The sequence below is a fragment of the Lupinus angustifolius genome, chromosome LG05, assembly GCF_001865875.1.
Source record: "Lupinus angustifolius cultivar Tanjil chromosome LG05, LupAngTanjil_v1.0, whole genome shotgun sequence".
Lineage (NCBI taxonomy): Eukaryota > Viridiplantae > Streptophyta > Magnoliopsida > Fabales > Fabaceae > Lupinus > Lupinus angustifolius.
Genome location: NC_032013.1, coordinates 23,245,331 through 23,268,314, shown reverse-complemented (window position 1 = coordinate 23,268,314; position 22,984 = coordinate 23,245,331). Strand labels below are relative to the sequence as shown.

The following is a 22,984-nucleotide window of genomic DNA, read 5'->3' as shown; positions in this document are numbered from 1 at the left end:
TACAAAAAAAAGTAAGCATTTTGTGGAAGTTGCCTGGTGAAAAGAATATTTGCAAGCTAAATTGTCCAGACTCCAGCAATAATAGTGAGTGCTTCTATGTGAATACATGCAGATAGAGATATTCCCTTTTGGAAGAGGCATGTAATTAATGTATATACTAAACTTTCTTAGGTGCATTCCTATGATCAAATCATAACATGATTGGAACAAATTGCAAGAATTAAAATCCAATAAGGAATACCAAAGGAAGAGGACAAAACACTGATTCATGGGGGAGACTTCCAAATTTAAATATGTACACATTTAAACACATGCACAGTGAAAAACAGTAGTAAGAATCTGTTGACACCTGTGTGAAAGAAATTTATTCTTGCCACGTTATACAGTTTTCTAGGATGGCATTCTCGCAGCTCTTTCTTCTACACTCTCCCTCTCTATAACTTCTATATCTAAAAATATTATAATACTAATCTGACACAGCTCAGTATTCCATCAGTACGTCCAAAAATTAGCATACACGAGCACACAGTGAAAGACAGTGTAAGAATCTGTTGACGCTGAGTTTAAAACAAAATCATTCTTACAACATTCACAGCTCTATAGGATGACTGTCACCTAGTTCTTTCCTTCTATACTTTTTCTATCTAGTAAACTTCTATCCCAAAAAATTACCATACTAATCCAAGACTGTTCAATATTCCATCAGTACATCCCAAAATTAGCATACAGCCTATGTCTTCAGACAAACAGCTAAATAGATATACTATTATAGAAAGAGAATTTCCCTAATTTGTTGCTATCCTATATCCAGAAAAGACAGTGCTATGTTTACAGTGTTAAAATTTCTAAATAAAACAATAATTTGATCTAACAGTTACTCATGCCCCCCACCCCCAAAAATAATAATTTACTGTAACTGAAATGAGAAGATGGAATTGTCATTACCAGGAACTTTTCTATAAATTATTTTGTATATATCACAGTTTAAATCAGTTTTCCACATGAGTGTGTGACACGCACACTCATGTAAACATGTGTATATAACATTGATGTCTAGAGAAAGAGACTTGTGAAATATACACTTCAACTGAAACGCTAAGGGGGGGGGGAACTTTATTGAATTCTTCATTCTATTTCAACATTGATGTCTAGTAAGCAACAAAGGGTTGAGAGAGACTTCAGCTAGAGAGATGCAGGCTACCAACTAGGAGATAAAAAGGAAAGACATTGTAGAGTTATACGCTTCATTCTATTTCAGTTAAACGAAGTTTAGAGGATATATTCAAATAACTGAAGACATACCTTATCAAAATATAGACCAATTGCACAATATAGAAGGGTATCAAGTATCATCATCAGAAGACATATCGAAAAGTTCACTCCTGAAGATTCCTGCAGGAGAAATATACTAGAAAATTTGGACAAAGTATGTCAAAATAGTAAAGACAGGGCTATACTGAAGACACTCACCCGCCATATGTTGCTCCATCGAAGTCCAACATGAGCACGCTCATAATCAGCAAAGTTGACTGACCCCAGAGCAAAGGCTACAGGTGAAAGAAAAGAAGCAATAACCTTCAAGAACCTGAAGGAACCAATATCAATTGAATAAAATCTACAGTCAAATAGGAAAATTTAGACTACAAAAGTATTAGTTATTGGAGGGCAAGCACTCACATAGAAACTCCCTCATCATTGACGGTGTAATAAGGGAAAAAGGCACCAAGAAAAGACAGAGTTCCAACAGCTACAGCTGTTTTGGCCCGTTTGAAAAACGTGGATATAAAAAATGACATCATGATTGCACTAAGCCCAAAAGTGAAGAAGTATGCAAACACCAGCGTCTTATCACTATACTTGAATAAACTATCTATGGTGCAAGCTGTAATGATCCCGGAAGATATTGCAAACTGTAAAAGATAAAATTATACAAAATGAGATTCACGATCGATTTATCTAAAAGGAAAGAACAACTCATCACAGCGTTAGTTACACATTAATTTTCAAATTGCAAAGCTACTTCACTTTTAAGGAATTGAATTCCAAAAGGAAGAAATGGAGCACCCAAGCAATTTCTTATATTTTATAGCTTATATCACACCAGTAACAATGGCAACATACAAAATTTAGGCATAAACTCACTCCTTGTTTCTTAACTAGTAGCTTGAGCTTATAAGTTGAGCAGTTATTTGAAAAGATTCATCATAATTCATTCAATAATTCAAATCCAAAAAAGTGTTAGCTGATCAAGTAGCTTCTGAAAAATAAATCAGATAGATAGGTAACTAAGCAGGGAGTGATCTACTTGATACATTACATGTAGTATGTGTCCCATTATTTGATAATAGGTGACTTAATTATTTATCTCACTAAGTATTCAACTAGTGTTTGGCTGAAGGCATGAACTTGAATAAATTCTTAGAAATGTAAAAAAATTTTACCTGAAAATGTGAGAATGCTAATTTTCTACTCCCTTTGAGTTTAATTTCTAGAAACCATTTTACAATTTTATTTGTCTGGGAAAGAATTCCTAACATTTTACCAAACATCATATACTCATTTAAAGGATTTGATGAACCAAACACTAGCTGGGTTCATCACTTCTCAGTACCTTAGAAACTTATCCATTCTCAACCTAATTGCCACCACCAATTTGCTCAACAAGAATTATGAGTACATTTATATCTCTAATAATGACATGTTATGTTTTATGTAACAGTTTATATATGTGTTGCCCTCACAACCAAAAACTCTTGGGGTTTGTCACTGACTATAAGACCAACAAAAAATAAACTTAATATAGTAGAGATCGAGTTGGATGAGTGGGCACACTAGACAAGATAGAATTAGGAAAAAATACTTCAGAGAGAAAGTTGAGGAGCGCTTATTGTATAAAATATGATAAATTTTGCTTTAGAACGGGCGTGTGTGGAAAAGTTATAGAAGCCCTAGTAAGGAAAGTGGATCAGGTCAAGGTTAGTCCAATAGCTAGAGGCAGAGAGAAGTCAAGATGTGAAACCATTAAGGAGAATTTAGACATAAATGATTTGTCTATAGTGTGACTTACAATAAAGACATCATGACACATTTGATCCATGTAGCTGATCCTATCTAGTGGAAAAAGACTAGGTTGTTGTTGAACATACAATATAAAATTCACTCCTTGTTTCTTAGCAAATAGCTTCAGCTTTTATGTTGTGTGGTTTTTTGAAAAGGTACATCGAAATACTGCGAACATACATACTGACAGAGAGATTACCCAACAGACAAGCTTACTCACTATTATACTATGTAGTGAAATTTAATTTACTTAATAAGAATTAGAGAATTGATTTATGCTAGAGCATTATGGCGTCGTTCGATTCATGCACTTGACCCCACCTAGGCCAAGGAATCATCTTATGTCTATAACAGGACGGATTCTGAATTTTGTCTTTATTATGGCACTTTGCTGATGGCTTCTCAAAAGGATGGCACTTTCAAGTATACAGAAATATTGAAAAGCTTTGGTTTATCTATACGACTTGCTTTTGCATTTTCCTTTTGATTGATTTTTGTCCAGTTAAGAGGAGAACAGGATGTCTTACCATTTACCCTCTGTGTTCTAATTAAAGAACAAATTTATTTTACAAAGAAGATAAGTAGAAAAGAGGATCAGAAATCCCTCTTAAACTAGGTAAGTAGCAAAACAAAGATAATAAAACATTAGCTCAAAAACAGCAATCCCTCTGTAAATCTGAATGAAAAAACTACCCTACAGAAAACCATGAGCCAGTGACAATAAAAAGAAAAGAAGAGAAAATGCACTGACAGGTAGAGGATATGACATCAACCTAAATGCAGAAAGTAGAGGAAAACGATGAACAGTTAAGTATGAGAAGTCAAAACACAAAACAGGAGGAAAAATTCTGAACGCTCCCATAGTGGAATATTCTTTCATTTGGGTATGAGGTCTCAAGTTCAATTCTCAGACAACCCCTAATTGATAATTGGACCTTATTCACCCTGACAGCAACTGTGTAAACTTAGATGTATTAGAATATTGGAATCTGTTATAACTAGTTTTGTTATAACTAGTTTAGTTTAGCTGAAATTCTGTTTGTAAAGTAACTGAGTTTGTTACTGCAGTTACTTTACTATTTTACCCTTCTGTCCTTTTACTATATCAGTAACTCTTATTACTTCATTTTATTCAACCTACAGAAAACCATGAGCCAGTGACAATAAAAAGAAAAGAAGAGAAAATGCACTGACAGGTAGAGGATATGACATCAACCTAAATGCAGAAAGTAGAGGAAAACGATGAACAGTTAAGTATGAGAAGTCAAAACACAAAACAGGAGGAAAAATTCTGAACGCTCCCATAGTGGAATATTCTTTCATTTGGGTATGAGGTCTCAAGTTCAATTCTCAGACAACCCCTAATTGATAATTGGACCTTATTCACCCTGACAGCAACTGTGTAAACTTAGATGTATTAGAATATTGGAATCTGTTATAACTAGTTTTGTTATAACTAGTTTAGTTTAGCTGAAATTCTGTTTGTAAAGTAACTGAGTTTGTTACTGCAGTTACTTTACTATTTTACCCTTCTGTCCTTTTTCTATATAAGTAACTCTTGTTACTTCATTTTATTCAAGATAATAAAATCACAAAAACAGTTCCTCTCATCTCTTCTTCTTCTTTCTCTCTTTCCACGATAAATCCCTCTCTTCAATATTTCTTCTCTGTTTTTCTATTTTCTTACAAGATGCAAAAAAAGCAAAATCATAAACTATGGCAGATGGAACAGTGAAAGACTTGCCTGCAAAGCATATGTAATAAACCAAGAGAGGTGAAAGATACCATCTTTCAGGCCCATCATATAGAGTCCTTCTTTAATCTTCTGTTCCTGAAACATTACATCAATGAAGTAGGAGACAAGAACTTCATATGTGAGTTGGCTTTCTACATCCCATAAAATTTAGAAATAAGGTTAATAAAAAAGGAAAGTACACAAATAATGAAGGACCTAGCAAATCAGAAAGATAATACTAAATATCGGATTACCAAACCTTCTCAAACACAGAATAACTTATCAGGCGAGAAATTGGATAGAGAAACCCCAGTAAGTACCTACAGGTTGGCATCCTTGTTAGCAAATATAGCTTATTGGAGATAAAAATAAATACAATATTGAAGTTTCAAAGACAAGCTCACAATATTCCCATGACTTCCTTTACGATTGACTGAAACTGGTCATCTGTATACTCTCGAGTGGGAAATGGAGCTATTCGTATGTGAGCAGGGTTAAACCGAGTCCATGGAATTCTAGAAGAGAAATTGGTGTCATAAAAGCCTGGAAGAGGAAGATCTTCGCTTTTGATACTGGAATTTAAATCAGACTGCTGAGAGATGAATATTATGTAGGAATCGACCATTTGCTGGAGCTACAGAACCAGGAAATGTCTATGCATCAATACTTCAACAAAGTATAGATATCAAATTCAGAAATGAAAATGATGAAGATGCAAACTCAGAAAAGAAAGAAGCAAGAACAGACAAATGAAAGAAAGATTACAATGTATATGAGACTATGAGTTTGTGTGCTATCCATTACAAAACACTCTTTAATTTACTCGCAGTAACTTGTCAAAAAGTGAATAGCTAAAGAATATAATGATGAAGAAAAATGTAACTTAGTGGATTTCTGTTAACTTTCTAGACATTTTGTTTTCTTTTGTTAAAAGAGGTCAAGATTCAGTAAAACTGTGCAGTCAGCAGTGTTTGCTATTCTACAGGGCCTATGATTGGAGAAGAATTCTCGGATTTTTGTTGTTTCAGAGTCTTTAGAAATGTTGTGGGATAGAATACAGTTTTTGGCTTCTCTTAGTGCTCAGCTCATGGTCTTTTCAAGGGGATTGCCTTTCTGAACATACTTTTAGGAGTGAAAATGTGCCTCCTGCAACTTATTATAGTTATATGCCATTGAAAAGATTATATGCTTGCTCTTGTCAATTCATAATGCTATGTATATGGAAGGTTTGAACAATCTCAGGAAGACCTTCAGTCTGCTACAGCTTTCAGAAGAAATTTTAAAAGTGTAATAATCTGATGATCTTTTCACACAAAACCTATGTACACTAATATTTCAAAACACATATGAAGCAGTTCATAACCATCTATCTATTTTATGTAAGCAAGAAACTTGACAAGGTAATATCCCTTTGCCAAATTCAACTATACTAAAGTAAATTTGACATACATTTTAACAATAAAATACACAGAACATACTACTCATACACCAGATATAATTCCAATATATATATACTAGAGGTAGCAAAATAGGGGAAGAAAGACCAGAAAAAAAAAAAGAAATCATCAGAATGAGAATAAAGCAATCATACAGTGAAAAACCCACTGAAGCTGTATTGCATTGTTGGTACAGGACTAACACCAAGCTCCAAGTCATTAAGAAATGGGCCATTTGTGTCCATTATTGTCGTAACATCTGGAAAACCGGAGAAAGCCCATGTATGATTAAGGCGTATGCTATAATCAAATGACTGAGGACCTTGTTCGTGAAATACAACAGCTCCTTTAATTTTTGGATTTGAACAATTCCTGAACAGTTATAAGGGAAATAAATAAAAATTATCATTAAAACGGCCCACACTTCAGCGTCTCAGAGAATTTCAAATTACTAAAAAAACAAAACTTGAATATTACATGTTGAGCAAACATTAGCTAATGAAAACAAGTGTAAAGACATTGCCAATACTAAATAAAGTTACAACCTAAAAGAGCTAGTCATAAAAATAAGAGTGAACACCCAATTTGGTAACTGAACCAAATTAGTTCTTGAAGATTTGGAAAATAGAAATTAGTCACCGAAGGTTTCAAGTTGGAATCGAATTAGTCTTTTTTATGGAGAGGGGTGGATTAGGAGAATTAGTCTCAAGAGGGACTAATTTGACCCCAACCTGAGATCTTTGAGAACCAATTTGAAATTTTCAATTCTTCAGGACCAAATTGGTACATGCGAATATCTTAAGGGACCAAATTGGGTGTTCACTCTATAAATATTTTCCATCCTTATATAAAAATAAATTTTACTAGAATGAAGAGAAAAAGGTAACTAAAATGAGGGAGAGGAGAAAGAGTATGATAACTTTTCATTGCCAAAAAGGGATTTTACCTCGCTTGATTGCAAGTGCCATAAGCTTCTGAGCTGATGTAGGTTTCCAACTCAACCTCGTCTTTGTATACTACACTAACAAGCTGCATATACAAACCAAATTTTAATTAGATCGTGTCATGACAAGTTTTTCAGAAGATGAATGTAGAACACATACAAACTCCGAAAGAATAAAGGTTCCAAGAGTATCTGCATTTAGTTGTGTAAGAGATAGCAACTAAGAAGGAGGAAAAGAGAGAGAACCCAGAAAGAACGAATCTGAAATTTGTTACTTTTAATTATGATTTGTTAACTATACAAGAGAGGAGAGTGAAGCTTATATAGAGGATAAGAGAGAATCTAAAATTTGTTGCTTGCAATTATGATTTGTTAACTGTACAGTAGAGGAGGGTGAACTGAATGCCAGCTGGCTTCTCTCTTAACGACTAACTACTTGACAAACGAGTCTCTCAATAGACTGATAACTTACTAAACAAACTATATACTAGTAACTATGCTTATACTCTAATAAGTTGCATATATTCGTAGAAGTGGTATACTATTAAAATTTATACGTAGAAAAAAAAAATACTTTTGATGTTCTAAGAAAGCAAGCTTTTCTAAGGAAATAACAATCACTAGTTAAAACAACACTCGTTACTTTACTTGTGTCAATGCCAAGATTAATTTTTACAGTATCATTTGTCTAAAATAAAAATGCACCAAAAAATGTGTTGTGTGATGGATCAGCCAGATACTCATAATTTGAATCTTTTAATTACTTTTCTTAGAAATTATTTGCTTAAATCAAAATTCACTTAAAATATCAATGTTGATAAATACAATGTCCATCTAAATTTGTCTTCCAGAGAAAAACAGTGAATGACAACTAATTCCTAGCAGGCAACGAAAGAGCTACCTTCAACAGCGGAAATTTTGTTGACATTACATCTATCATCAGCTTTGTCTCATTGGTATCTGGTGCAAAAGCTAAATGCTCTCCCTTTTCCAATAAGGACTCCAAAACTTGTTGGATGTTAGGGGATACACCTTTCCCCACTTCCACAAACAAGTCCTTTTGAATGTGCCTGCCTCATTTACACATAATTGTCAATCCTCATACATTATTAAAATGAAGGGAAAATAAAAAGTTCAGAAAGAAACAGCACTAAGCTCCACTTCCGTCCATTTCGAACAGTAATCAAAAGCCAGCCGAAATTACTTTTAATTTCTTAAAACAAGCTTAATTCAAGTGAGAATATTATAATGTTTCGCTATCTTTGTTTATCAGCTCCATACAATATAAGCCAAAAATAGAAACACCGAAATATCAAACCGAGAAATAAAAGAGATAGCTATCAATGAATAGCAAGACTGACGGTTGAGCTGGATGAATTTGAGTATCCACTTGTGTCCTTACAGCTATTAACAGCAACATCACAACCGTAGGAAGCAAAATCTGCCATAGATTCAGTTACATGCATCAGAATTCCAGCATTAACGAACTTACTTTACCAAATTCAAATGCAAGTGAATTAATGTGTGTATGTATGCTTGCTTCACAAATTCAAATGCAATTGAATCCATGTGTATCAAATTCACACAAACACACACATATATATAATTTGTACATGTAGAAATCAATATTATGCAATAGAATTCCAGTATTCAGCAAAGCTTCATGAATATTCATGAAATTGAAATAAAGAAAACAATAAATGACACGGAACGAGCGAAGTAATGAAGAATAAGAAAGTGAAGGTTGAAAAGGAAAGGAGAACCTCAGCAGAAGTAACGAAAGGATGACGAATTTTGAGGAGAAAGTTTTTGCGAAGCATAATCTTCAACTGGTTCGAAGCAGTTCCCATGGCTTCGAGAAAACCCTATAACCAGAAGCGATTGTGGAGAAGATGATGAGTGAAGTGGAATATGATGTTAGTTATTCTTCAACTCATTGTTTCTTTTTATTTATTGCTTTATTTCTTTTTCGTATTTCGTTTTAGCCTTTTTCTTTTCTTCTTTCATTATTACTTATATTGTCGTATGCGTAGCGGTGACGGAATCAAAGAATGGACAATTCCACCGAATATGAGAATATGGTTTCTCTACTTGGGTTACATACATGTTTTGTTTTCTGTTTGTTAGTGTGTTTGGTTAAAAAAATAATTATTTATTAATTTTTTAACTTCAAAATATTTTTTTAATCAATTATATATGATACAATTTATGGGACAAGAGATGTTATGTTTGTGCACAGCTATAATCTATCATTCATTTATCGATTAATATATATAGAGAAATAGTTTAAAATCTATGTATTATACTGTCAGTCCATCATTCAACATTTATTTAAATTACTTTTGTTTGAAAGTCAATGGTAGTTAACATATGAATAGTGAAAAAAATGCATGAAAAAAATTGTAATATAAGAGTTTTATACATTATTATTGTATTATCTACTACTCATATTTAATTATCATTGATTTTTCAGAAAAATAATTGATATTATAATGACTCTAATATGTATGGACTAAATATTTATACAGTTATTTGTACTATTATTATTTATATTTAAGAATTAATAATAATTAAATGTGAATGTTGAAAGATAAAAGTAAATGGTGAAATTAAAAAACTTTACATTTATGAGACATAGATGTTAAACTTAAGTGACTATTTAATATTTGTAGTATGAGTGTAATATTTGTAGTATGAGTGTAATATCCATGTATTGTATTATTTATCATTTGTTTGTATTAATTTTATTTAAGAGTTGATGTTGGTTGATAATTAGTAGTAAATAATACAATAACAATATAAAAAACTCTTAAATTTTGAATGTATACATTTTTTCTCTTGTAATATAATTGTTAATATACATTCATATTTTATTTATATTACTTTATTCAATAAACTATTATATATAAATGAAGGATCCACTTACTCTACAAAATTCATACATGTCTTAGTCATTAATTATCCGAAAATCTAATGGTTCATATATAAAATAGATAGCTAAACTATGGAGTAATTTTTAACTTACCTTTGGAGTAAATGAATCTCCTCTCATATGTAAACGATGAATGAAGCAATATAAATAGTTTTGGTTTCTCATGATATCCTTGCACTTGAGGCAACTTTGTCCGAGCAATATAAATAGTTGGTATGTAAATATTAAATTCTAAGTAATATAGATAAATGAAATATAAGTATATGAAAAAAAGTATGATATCTACAATTAAAAATATAAATATTTATATACATTAAAACATTATTTACCATTTATTTATATTACTTTTTATAATAATAATTAAAAATAAATAATATAATAATAGTATTAAAAATTCTTATGTTATTTTATAAATAATTATTTTCGAGGGTGGAGGTCAGTATCACAAGTTTGGGTCAGTGTCACAAGTTTGGGATGAGGATTCGCGGGCCATGGCGTCGGTGTGTGTTACCACGCGCTCTTATACGTGCGTAGCTTTGCACTTATGCTATTTTGTACTATTTACTGCAAATTTTAGAAATTCTGAACACTCGAAATTCGCTCATATATTTTTTACATTTGTCTCCATACTTTAAAATTATATACTCAGCTCGTTGATAAATTAGTTGGAAAGCATATTATTTGGTAAATTGGAGTTGTTTGCTAATAAAATTATTTGCTAAACTATAATGTACATGTAAAATAGGACATTATAATATATGTATGTAAATTTGTTAAATATAAATAATTCAAATTATATAAGTATATATGGCTCACTTCTTTTGCTACTATATTGAAGAAATACCAAATATAGTATTTTCATTTTTAGGTTAATATGTAACATAAATATTTATATAGATAGAACGTGATATAGGGATCCAGGATAAAAGTCTTTTATTTTATAAATCGGTAAGGGTAAAGATGCAGCTTTTGTGAGTTTTTTTTATCGAACTAGCTTATTTAGGACTAGTTTATAAACTACATAAACTATAAGCATTAAAATTAGAAGTTTGAAAGTTAGAAACTAACAAGTAAATCAATTAAAATTATTTGATAAGTTTTGTAATATATGTAAATTGACATAACTCATTTCTTACAAGTGTTCATGAGATATGTCGGGGATGTTTGAAATATGTTATTATGTTAGTCTCATATTGTCTAGTACTGAAATAGAGTAGAGTAACCAATGTTATATATTGAACTCAAATCTATTGTTATGATGTGCACCAGATATAATCACCAAATAGAAACACTTCATGGGCAGGTGGGTTCATGAGTATGTTATGGTTTGTAATCTTTATTCTCTAATAATACTTTATAGTCACTCAGCAATCTCGGGGACGTAGGCATAACTGGCCGAATATCGTTACCAAATTGGTATGCTTTCCAACTAATTTGATTGCATATCTCAGCAATCTCGGGGACGTAGGCATATCTGTTGTTTCTTCTCTTCTGTTTATTTTATGCCATTTATTTGATTGCTTGTGGCCAACGCTGCGCAACAATCGATTCCGCTGCACCAACAATTGGTATCAGAGTCAATTAGTAGATGGCTCTTAACCCAAACAACAGATAATGGCTAAAGAGGGTGAAGGCGTGATGGCTAGACATGGTGCGTCAAAGGTAATGCGCAAGGATAAAGTAGATGAATTGAAGGAGAAGAAAACATGGTGGAACTGTAGTGGGGGCGATATATGTTGATCCAGAACCACAGAAGTTCATGTAATGGTTAGGATCAAGGTGGAGATGGGGACTCATGTGTTGAGTTTGACCTAGAGACAGGTGTTGATAATATATCTCTACATGTTGAGAGAATGTTTTCATTTGAGATGATAAGTGAAATATCCTAATGGTGTGTCTGAGACGTCATAATGAATGATGTTAATTGTTAGCATATCCACAAAAGCACAGAGTCGCTGACTGACTTTTATGTAGGGTGTAACATGGACATTGACTTTGATACAAGTTGTAACACGAGCATTGGTAGAGATACAGGGGTGTGACATAAGCATTGAATGCAAAGATGTAACACGAGCATTAGTTAGCATTGACACAAAGTGTGTGCTATGGGTATACTCCTTATGGTGGAGTATGTAGTTCTTTTGAACTAGGATTGTCATAGTAGATAATGGTGGTAGCGGTTGAGGCTTTTCAAGGAAGCTCCAAAGTTCAATTTGACTGGGTATTGAAGAAGACGATTGTTGGTGAACTTTTGTGTAGAGTTTCCAATATATCAAAAGACTTCCTAGCAATAGGTGGCTAGGCGGCATGTTCCATTTGATGGCGGTACGAGAATGTTGCACTATAAGTTTGAGAGCTAGGCTCTTGGCAACATCATCAAAGATACTCAAAATACTCAGAAGGTCTATTTGTAGGGTAGCAGTTAAAAACAATTAGACAATGAATAAGGTGAAGTCATATATTCGATAAGGTGAAGATTCTTGTGTGGATTTCCTAATGAGCGAGATATTCATCTATTTTAATCAAAGTGAAGATTGTTTGGGATGCTTGAAATATATTATTGTGTTAGTCACACATTGTATAGTATTGAAATAAAGTATAATAACTAATGTTATATATTGGACTCAATTTTCTTGTTATAATGTGCATCAGATATAAGCATCAAATAGAAACACTCAATGGGCAGGTGGACCCATGACTGTTTTAGGGTTTGTAATTCTTATTTCCTAATAATACCTTGGTAGTCACTCAACACTCCCAATGACGTAAGCACAATTGGCTGAACCTCGTTCTTATATTTTACTTGATTGTGTGTGACCAACGCTACACAGTAATAGATTCCGCTAAACCAGCAGGATATTTAAAGTAGCTTATCATATGCAAATTTGAAGAATTAAGTTTTGAGTAAATTATACAAATAACTCATAAGTATTAGTAAAATTATATAATTATATCACTATTTTTTATATTTACAAAAAAAAAACTCGTAATTTATATACACTATCCATGCACAAGAAACCATTTGTTCTTATCAGAATAATAGTTTTTACCTTGAATTTGGATTGGAAACGTTTTTCTCTAACTTAAGCTTTGATTATTTTTATATAATATGTTGAATATATCATATGACCCAAACACACAAGTGGAATTCCACTCCTTATAATAGGAAATAATTTATTTCTTTCATATAGTAAAAGTATGACATATGTATGTATTGTTTAATTTTAGATTTTTAAAAAAAAAAAGACTAAATAAAACATATATCATGATTTTAATAATTAAGAGAGATAACTTATCTTCTTATATTAAAAAATTTCCAATTGCACATATATGCAATACTATCAACTATTAATAACAAATGGTCTACAACAATAAGAATTTGTTTCATACGTCTCTCTAAATTATAGGGTTGGCTTAGTCTTCGATGATCTTGGACCACAACTCACCAAACTTTTTTTATAAAATAAAAACAAATGATAAGGTGTTATTAATTTGCTATTCAAGTCTTTATTTGATATTCATACAAATGCCCTTTGAGGAAAGATTGTTCGTCACATTAGGATTTAACAATGGTTACTAACCTTCTTCAAAGACTTTTAGATAAGTGTGTAAAATCTATACACATATAAGTGTAAAGATTTATATACAGACATTGTATTATCCATTATTTATTTGGATCACTTTTGATGTATTTTACACATTTTTTCAAATTATTTATCATCACCCCCCCTAATATTTGCTTATTGTTATGAAACTTCCCATGTGGTCAAAATTATAAACACAATAATGAACCATTAGCATCATAATAATTATGGAACTCATCTTCCCTTTCTATATATGGAAAGCACAATGTTATATTATGCTTTGTAGATGATTTCAACTTTCAAGTGATTAGTACTATTAAGTAATAACATTGACTTAGTCCCACAAAACTTGGTGGCATTAATAAAATAAAATATATATAAAATATAAAGGAAGTATTAGCTACAAATTGCAATCATCCACCAATAAAACATGATATTTTTGTTTAATTGTGGGGCAAAGTTTGAATTTTCATGAAGAAGATATATGTTGACTAAGTTTTTGTTAATTTATTTTCTTCATAAAACTCAATATAACTAAAATATAACTAGAGGTTCACAACATGGATGACATTTTTAGTCGGTTATAATATAATTAAGGTTGTGGGGATTCCCATGTAAGGGACAAAAACATGACCAGTCTTGGTCTATTTCACTCTTAAATTTTATTCTATGTTAATGTTTTTAGATATTAATTTTGATTTAAGTATAAATTAGCAATTTATCTCATTTAGAAATTGTTACGTTGTTTGTTCCTTATTGAATTGTTAGAAGCTATAGAGGTGTGAAAAATAAATAATTTAGTTAAATAGGGTTTTATGGGCTTCTAATTTATTCACATCACCTCCTATGTGTTTGTAGCGTTTCATTAATTTAAGGGTAATGGTGATAGGTATTAGTATTACAATTGTCGTGGTCAATATTGGCTGTCTCTCAAGCAATTAGTACCATTTTCATGACAATATCAGAAATGAAAACATATATTATATATTACGAGGAAAGATTTTTTAAATTTATTTCTTATTATAGTCATCGATTCTAAGGAAATCGAATGTTTTCAATTAGTGAATAGATCTAAACCATTAGATATTCATAGAGTTGATAACTATGATAAAGAGTAAATTTAAAAAACTTAAAAGTTGAAGTAAGTAGATTCTCACTTATATATTATATATGTCTTGTCTCCTTCCGATCACACACAACTTTTTTTCATTTTCATATACATGTATATGTAGACAATATATTCGACTTTTTCTTCGTAAATTGTTATGAAACTTAGGACAATATCATTTAGTTATTTATAAAAATATTATACAACACTCTTAATTTAAATTTTAAAAATGTATCCTTCATTTATTTTTTGCTTAAAAAATAAACAAACTCTTAAACATACATTTGAGTAAACACACATTTAATATGATATTAAGCATATCTTATTTTCTGGAGGACACAACATTCATTTGTAAAATATGATATCTTTTAAAAGTAGGGTACAACATTAGGGTACAACATTAGTTACTAATTTCTTGAAACTAGTTATTTGATTGTCTTATTAGTTATTCTTCTCCTTCTATTTTTCACAAATAAATAAATAATCCTTAACATCAATCTTAGGGCTCCAAAATTATATCTCCAATTTAGTACCATCCAATCATATTCTGACATTTAAAAAATTAAGTAGTGTGAAATAAAGTTTAAATTGCATAATATTTTTTACTATGTGTCAAAATCTGATTGAATAAGACAAGACTGATAATACAATTTTTTTTGGTTTCCCACAGGTATTCTCGCACTCGAGGCAATCATGTCCAAGCTGGGAATATCCACAGGTATATGGAGCTAACTCTCCCAACATGTATTTTTTCCATCCACAAGACTCGAACCCGAGTTCTTGCTTAAGGGGAATCAAACATGTACCACTTGAACCAACGCCCGTAAGTAGATTGATGATACAATTTTGGGACAACTAATCTTCATTCATTAAAGATACATCATTCGGAAGTTGTACCCAATCATTTGATCATAAGTTTATGTGATTCCAAACAACTCTTGATTAAAGATAAGAGGCATCAGCATCATACTAATGTTTTGCACTATTTTATCTAACATTTATTTGTTGGGACGTTTGGCATTAAAAAACTACCATTAGATTTAGTATCATAGAAACAGGGGCAAAGAGAAAGAGATGAAAGAAGTTAAAGAGAGTATATTTCTCTATTTTGGTTTAGAAGAGATTTTGAAAAGTAGGGGCAAAAATATAGTGAGACCAACAAATTTCTTTCTCTTCTTTTTCTCTATAATCAAATAACACAAAAGTCAACTCTAATTCTCTCTATGATTCAGAGTGAAATTGGGGAGGAAAGGGAGAAACCCTAAACAAGGACAAAAATATCTCTACATGACATTTTTCCATAGTTATTAAAACCGTATCGTACCGGCCGGTTCAACCGAAAAATCGGTGAACTAGGCCTCTAACCGGTACGGTACAGTTGTTGAACCGGCCAAGTATCAAAACCGGTCAAAACCGGTGAACCGACCGGTATTTTACTAAACCGGCCGGTTTATACACATATTTTTTTTAAAAAAAACTTAAAAACTTAAAAATTCATTACAATGTGACACATCTTTTCAACCATTCTTCAACCCTTCTCAAGGCACATACTTCCAAGACATACTTAGATTACACATTTTGGTTCCTAACGTGACATTTGTGTAATCTTGGAGTACTGTCTGAAGATAGGATTTAGTAGAAAAGTACAATATTCATATGAGACAACTTTGACTCATTGGTAATGTTAAAACTCCAAATTTATTTATTTTGTAGAATGAGTTGTGAACTTATGTCATTTATTTATATTTTGCGGTTGTTAAGTGATACTTTTGGTTTGATATATGTTTTTTAATTTAGACTTTGAATTTGTTAAAGACTTAAAGTTGTTTATTTATGTGAATTTTGAGTACATTATAAATATTGATTATAAATTTGAGCTACCTATTTGGAATTTTTTTTTGTTATGGGTTTATGTATATATAAATATAAGTAGGTATATCCGGTTTAACCGGCATGCGGTTTAATTACTAAACCACTGGTTAAACCATTGTACCACTATACCAGTACCCTGACCGGTTTGATAACCGATACGATTTTAACACAGCATTTTTCTCTGATTACCTTTAGCCCATAATCTTTTTATATTTATTCTAGGGGTGTTTTGTCCGTTCAAAAATAATATTATTTCTCTACTCTGATTCTCTATCCAAGCAAATAAAAGGGTGAGAAAATATCTATTACCAAGTTTTTGTCTTTATAATACTGAGGTGTGTGTTACTCTCATGCACATTATTTCTGGCACCAAAACTAATAGATTTGTGAGCTATATTCCTTAATGTTTTTAAGTTGGTCCTATAACAACTTTTATTAAAATATTTTTTGATTAATTTGTAGCTCAATGTGCTTTAAGTTTTGCAAGACACATGCCCTTGTAAGAAAACTCAATGCTTAATAGAAGACCTGGACATATATAGCAATAATCAATGATAAAAGAAAACTACTAGGACCTCAAAAACTCCTATGCAAATAAATTAATAAACATATTCTTGCATAATTTCACATCTTGCTCTGTACAGAATTTTCTATTGGTGATATCAACTGATACACATGTATGTATGGCTTGAAAAGATTTATGCTATTCCTGTATATATATTATCACTTAAAACACAGAATACTACTTTCTTTTCTCTGGCCTCTAAAACCCATGTAAGCTTGCAAAAAAAAAAGCCATGGGAGCATTCTCTCATACCTGCTTGAGTTCTTCAGAGTTCAGATGCAGATGCTTATGTTGCTGTTTGATATAGGAGTTCAGCTCTTTCAGGTGTTTGCCTTTTCTACTGTCAGATAATCGAATGTCCACATCATTCCTCAGGCTGAAAGATGGTGTAAGATGAACTGGTCTCAGTCTTTGTAACCTGCACATCAATCCAAGTGTTCTAGGTGAGGTGAGTCTATGAAAATGTGTTAAGCAATCCTAATCTTACAATATACACAGTCACATGGGGTTGAGGGAGATATATCAATTGTTTCGTGTGTAACTGATGGTTTTGAACAATTACTGTCCCTGCCACCTTATTATTGTTAGATGTTTTACTGACAAAAGTGCTGGCTTTTATTCTATAAATATTAAAAAGTTAAATGAGAATTACAAATATATTGTTCACCAATCTCCAAAAGTAACAGAAGCCTTAAAATGTTAGTGATCAAGCTAATTGCAACGATCTGTATATAATTTTAAACTTCATACAGTTTCTCCACATCTAGGAAAAAATAATAAAAGAGAAGACCCTTTGAGTTAGAAATTTTTACTATAAACAATATTTTGCTAAAAAAAACATTCGTTATATAGATCCAAGAGACATGCAAGTGATACAACAAAATAAATTTGTGGACCAGCCTTTGCAACCATGTCATCATCAGACTTCCAAAAAAAATTATGAGGTGGTAATTCAGATAATCTTTTAATGTTCATACAAACACAAGTAGATTATTTTATTTTATTTATAGAACATTTTTATTTTTAATTCATTAACTTATAATTCAATATCGGCGACATGATTTTAGTTTGGACTTTGAACTTATTTAGGAGTACTATAACTCATTGATTTTTTTAGCACTAACTTGCATAGTTTAATGTACTCTAAATCCTCTTACGGAAAACACCACACTGTAGCAATTAAACCAACCTGAGTAGGACAAGAAAGGCCAGCAGAAAGCATAGGCACAAGAGATGTCCATAGAACAGGATCTACCAATGATGGATCAACAGTATTGTATGCTGTCAAAAGCGGTGCAGACAAGAATGGTGTCAGTGGGTAGATATTTCTTTGAAGAGACAATGCCCCAGTTGTTTCAATTTCAATGTCAACACGATCACTGCCACCATCGTGGTTTGATGATTTCTCAACTGCCTTGCCATGATCCAACTTATTGACTGTGTTTTTGTTTTCATTCTCATCATTATCAGTGTTATTTTCCTGTCTCTTTGATGCTTTCTCTTGCAAGCTCTTATAGGCAGCAGACTGTGATAAGATACTTAAGGCAGAGACTGAAGAACTCCTATGTTTTTTCTCATTGTGGGACCTGCCTAACTCTGGCATCTGGTATGGTTCAGTCTGTTGGACTTTCTGTTCCAACATTTTAAGTTCGCTGCAAACATCTCCAGCAAAACCATGTTTCTTTTCTTCTGATAATCTTGTTCCAGCATCAGGTTGTCGACTTTTATTAGATCCCCACCACTTGATGTGACTTGTTAAATCGATCTTTCTTTCTATGCAAACACCACTTGCATATTCACTTTCTGCAACGGAATCGTAACCTGTGCGTTTAATGTTGAAAACTAGTTAGATCATAGTAATATTACTGACAAAACAGCCGAAATTCATTGAATACTTTTTTCAATAGCCAAAGGTCATGCCCAAACAAATGCTGTTCATATTCAATAGAGGAATAGCTTGGACTTAAAATAGAAGATTAGATTGAATTTAAAAGTCTGATTAGTACATACCATAATGCATACTATTGAAGAAATCAGATCCAGCAATACGACCATATGATGGCTCCCATCGACTAATTTTCAGTACCAAAACATGCAAAGTGAAATAAGAGTTAAGTTAACAATCAAATTCATGTCCGAATCTATATATATTTGGATGACAGCTGCACCTGATCTTAAAGAACTGTAGCTGCATAAGCAAAGCAGAGAAAGACTGTCTGTTTACCCACACAAACTTAATGATGTGAATATAGATTAAAAAATTGATTGCCAGACGTTATTTGTTTAAACAAAGAAATTGGATTTCAAAATAAACATTAAATTACTGATTTAGTTTAAGTGAGGTATAAAATAATATTGTGCACTACTACTGATTTTATGTGTAACCTCTGAAGTGATTTTTTCTTCCCCAATACTCAACAAAGAATAATAGCTATTCACAAGTGCAGAACTCCTTAATATCAAGTACAACGGAGCATTACAATCAAAATGTGTGCTAGATAGAAACCTAAAACAACACTTCCATGACGACTAATGTAATATCTTTCTAGTAGAGAATGAGTACCAAAGCACAAAGGCAACTGATACAAATTTGTTTGTGTGTATGTGTCTATATTATTGAATGCATTTGGTAGCCTCTTGATGGATTCACACCTGGAGAGTGCACGGTATTTTGATATTCCTCTTGAAAAGCCACTGCTCTTCCTGCAGAAAGCATTGCACGTAAGCAGTGGCATGGTTACATGTTAGAAAATATTTTGGAGCAGTATATACACACCGCCGTAAAGATGCAAGGTATTCCTCTCTTGAGACATTCTGCATTTCTTCAAGATCTCTTGTATAATCAGTCACCTGCAGCACACAGCTCAAACTTACTACAAAAATCACTATTAACCAGAAAAGAGCAGCTAATGCACTTTTCTTATCAAAGAGCACTGTATTTATAGCCTTAAAAACCTAATTACCAACAAAAAAATCCATCTTATGTACTGATATCTTAGGCAAAGAAGGCATTGCAGATACTATACTCAATCGTCAGCAAACAAAAGTGGACTGGAACGAAAAGCATCTTTTGATCTGGAGCAGGAAACAAGCAGACATAATTTTCATCTAGCTATAGGATAACGAGACATAGAAAACTTCATTTTCATCACGTTATAGGAGAACGGGATGCAGAAAACTACACAACATTTTTTGACAAATTGTCCTTCAAATCAATATCATAATGCAAGCAATTATCTTACAGGGAAATTAATGAGAGTCCCTGGACCCCAATATTTCAGAGCAGCAAGGTCATATGCCCTAGCTGCTGCTTCCTCATCATCATATGCCCCTGTTGAAAAGCCATCAGCAACGTACATTAATTCGAATGATACATCAACTTCATTTAAATAACGAAAGAAAAAAGAGAGCAAAAAAGGAGAAACCACTGCCAACTTACCCAAGTAAACTGGCATCATAAATGAATTGTTGTCGAATCAATTCATGCAAAACAACACAAAAACATATCACATAAGCAACTGCAGGATTGTAGGAATTATGAATTATTGAAACATGTTCAACAACAATATTTTTCCATATGTACAGTTAGAAAGAAACTAGGAAACAAAAAAGGCAAAGCCTAGAACAGAACCTTGCTTTCCTTTTTTATTCTGATTTTGGTTCCATGTACTTTTATCCCAAAGATGTGCTTCATAACGACCAGTCCATCTATGCCTAATAAATATAATTCATGGCAGTTACAACATAGTATCAATCACTAGAAATTGAGTTTTAATCAATCCAAGACATTAAATCCAATGCGAAAAAGCACCACTATTTGTGCATGTTTGGTAAGGCTTATTATTTTATTAGATCAAACACTCAAATTCCTCCCTGAGAAAACATACACCTCCCATATTAGTAACTGGATAATGAAAAATCTGAATTAGATCCCTAAGAATTTGTCAAAGTCATCCCTGGTAACCTCTGATGTATCTAAAAAAATTGACCTAAAAGGACTAATTTGAGATTATTGGGGGCTTTCGGAAGACCTTGTAAAAAATTTATTTGAGCTTAGAAGGACAGCTTAAGAACTCTATATGAACTCCTTTTAGCTTATTCAATTAGCTTGTCGAGGAAGCTTGTGAAAATAATCTCTTTTTAACTTTGAAAAAAACACTCTGAACTAGCACTTACTTAAAATGCTTACCAAAACCGGAATTCTTTTTAGCTTACTTCAATTAGCTTGTCAGAAGACTTCAATGAAATAAGCTATTTTTAGCTTATTTAAAGAGAAGCTCATTGAATTAGCACTTAATTAAGCTCTTTACCAAATAAGTTGATCCATAAACACAAAATCAAATAAAACGATATCATATTAGAACCAAACCAAGTTATTATTCAGCAAATAGAAAAAAATTGAGTGTACCTGGTAACACCACGGTATATGGAGCTACGTTTTCCAGCTGCACAAGGAGGCATTTTGCTGATTCTCTCTTTCGCAGTACAACCTCTCTCTTTCTTCGCTTTCTTCAATCCTCTATACAGTAACGCCTGATCGTTCATCACCGCAACCGCCAGCGCCGCCGCCTCCGATGTCTCCGCCGCACCGCCGCCAATTTCGGACTTGCTAGGATCAGAAGAAGAAGAAGCCATAGCGATGAAACCAAAAACCCTAACCCTAACAGAGAGAGAGAGAGAGAGTTGAGTGTGTTTTGATATACAGTGAAGTATTGGAAGTGGAATACGATGTTAAGAGAAACGGGAGTTGTGAATGGAGTTACGAAAATACCCTTCGAGGTTAATGAGGTGTTGAGGAATGTAACGGCTAGGAATTGTGAGGGTAATAGTGTCATTTGATGTGTTTTGAATGTATTATGACTAATGTGTGCATGGTGCATGTTGGGTGTTACTTGTCTCCTTGTTTAGTAGACATGGGTTTAATCATTTACATAAATATATATAATGAGAAATTAGAAAATCAATGGTACTTTGGGCTGAAGAGATATTATTACTCTTAACAGAATATCATATGAGCATACAAACATAATGAATTGGATCATGAGATAGATTAAGTCGGGTCAAATTTTTAAAACTAAATCTAACCCTAGACCGATGAAATCGTATCATATTTGTGTCCAATTATAATGAGACTATACTGAATGAGTAGGTAGAATCATGTCATACTCACTCATACGCATACGCATGATGACACCACCTTGAGTTATATCATAAGAATGTCTTATTTCAAGTGTTAGTTTCTGTATTTTTTTAATTAATCAAGTAACACATTTTTTGGAATATCCGTTATTGATACTCACTAACCATCTACCTACTATGGAATCTTTCTATTTCAAAAATTAAAGATTCTATGTATGTGTTTAATGTATATTTATGGTAATAATGAGTATTGTTTGTTTTATGGTATATTTTTATGGGCTAATTTGTGAGTTGAATTTTAGAAGAGGTTGAAGAACAATAGAAAACTTAAGAGTCATGAAATACACTTGTGAGATAATTTATAAGCTTTTTCTTTTTTTTTTTCCTCTCCAAAATTTAATTCTCAAACTAACCTTAGGAGTTGTAGCGGACTAGTTTCCAATGATGAACATAAAATAAGGTAGTAAGCCAAATTATTCACTTTGCCAAAGTTTAAATAAAGTGATTGGAATAATAAAAGCAAGAAGAAGTATAGCTGTCTGATTCAGGATTTTGAGTGAATATTTGTTTTACTATTGCGTGGAGGAATAATTTTGATTACTTTTGGTAA

The 22,984-nt window shown here is 32.3% G+C and overlaps 2 protein-coding genes and 1 long non-coding RNA gene across 4 annotated transcripts in view; all 3 read right to left on the bottom strand.

Annotated features, from left to right (window-relative positions):
* Positions 1 to 9,111, bottom strand: part of LOC109348211 (ABC transporter A family member 1) — a 34,527-nt gene extending 25,416 nt beyond the window's left edge. Inside the window, exons 1-11 of one of the 2 annotated variants that reach the window (XM_019588507.1) lie at positions 8,938 to 9,111; positions 8,536 to 8,615; positions 8,076 to 8,244; positions 7,178 to 7,260; positions 6,387 to 6,603; positions 5,200 to 5,429; positions 5,055 to 5,115; positions 4,805 to 4,891; positions 1,678 to 1,910; positions 1,471 to 1,585; positions 1,303 to 1,392 (exon numbers count right to left, since the gene is read on the bottom strand). In XM_019588507.1, coding sequence (XP_019444052.1) covers positions 1,303 to 1,392; positions 1,471 to 1,585; positions 1,678 to 1,910; positions 4,805 to 4,891; positions 5,055 to 5,115; positions 5,200 to 5,429; positions 6,387 to 6,603; positions 7,178 to 7,260; positions 8,076 to 8,244; positions 8,536 to 8,615; positions 8,938 to 9,024 — 1,452 coding nt within the window. In that variant the 5' untranslated portion in view covers positions 9,025 to 9,111. Of the gene's footprint in view, positions 1 to 1,302; positions 1,393 to 1,470; positions 1,586 to 1,677; positions 1,911 to 4,804; positions 4,892 to 5,054; positions 5,116 to 5,199; positions 5,430 to 6,310; positions 6,604 to 7,177; positions 7,261 to 8,075; positions 8,245 to 8,535; positions 8,616 to 8,937 lie in introns of those variants that run through there. The other variant, XM_019588508.1, reaches the window with a different exon arrangement.
* LOC109348212 lies at positions 3,584 to 4,471 on the bottom strand. The gene is made up of 2 exons (XR_002107711.1): positions 4,198 to 4,471; positions 3,584 to 3,754 (listed from the first exon to the last, which is right to left on the bottom strand). It is a non-coding gene; the product is annotated as an uncharacterized LOC109348212 (long non-coding RNA).
* LOC109348210 (AP2-like ethylene-responsive transcription factor At2g41710) lies at positions 17,596 to 22,039 on the bottom strand. The gene is made up of 9 exons (XM_019588506.1): positions 21,644 to 22,039; positions 20,867 to 20,949; positions 20,675 to 20,683; positions 20,478 to 20,566; positions 20,012 to 20,085; positions 19,888 to 19,938; positions 19,246 to 19,307; positions 18,425 to 19,056; positions 17,596 to 17,653 (listed from the first exon to the last, which is right to left on the bottom strand). The coding sequence occupies exons 1-9, from the start codon at positions 21,868 to 21,870 to the stop codon at positions 17,600 to 17,602; spliced, it is 1,281 nt and encodes a 426-aa protein (XP_019444051.1). The 5' UTR covers positions 21,871 to 22,039; the 3' UTR covers positions 17,596 to 17,599.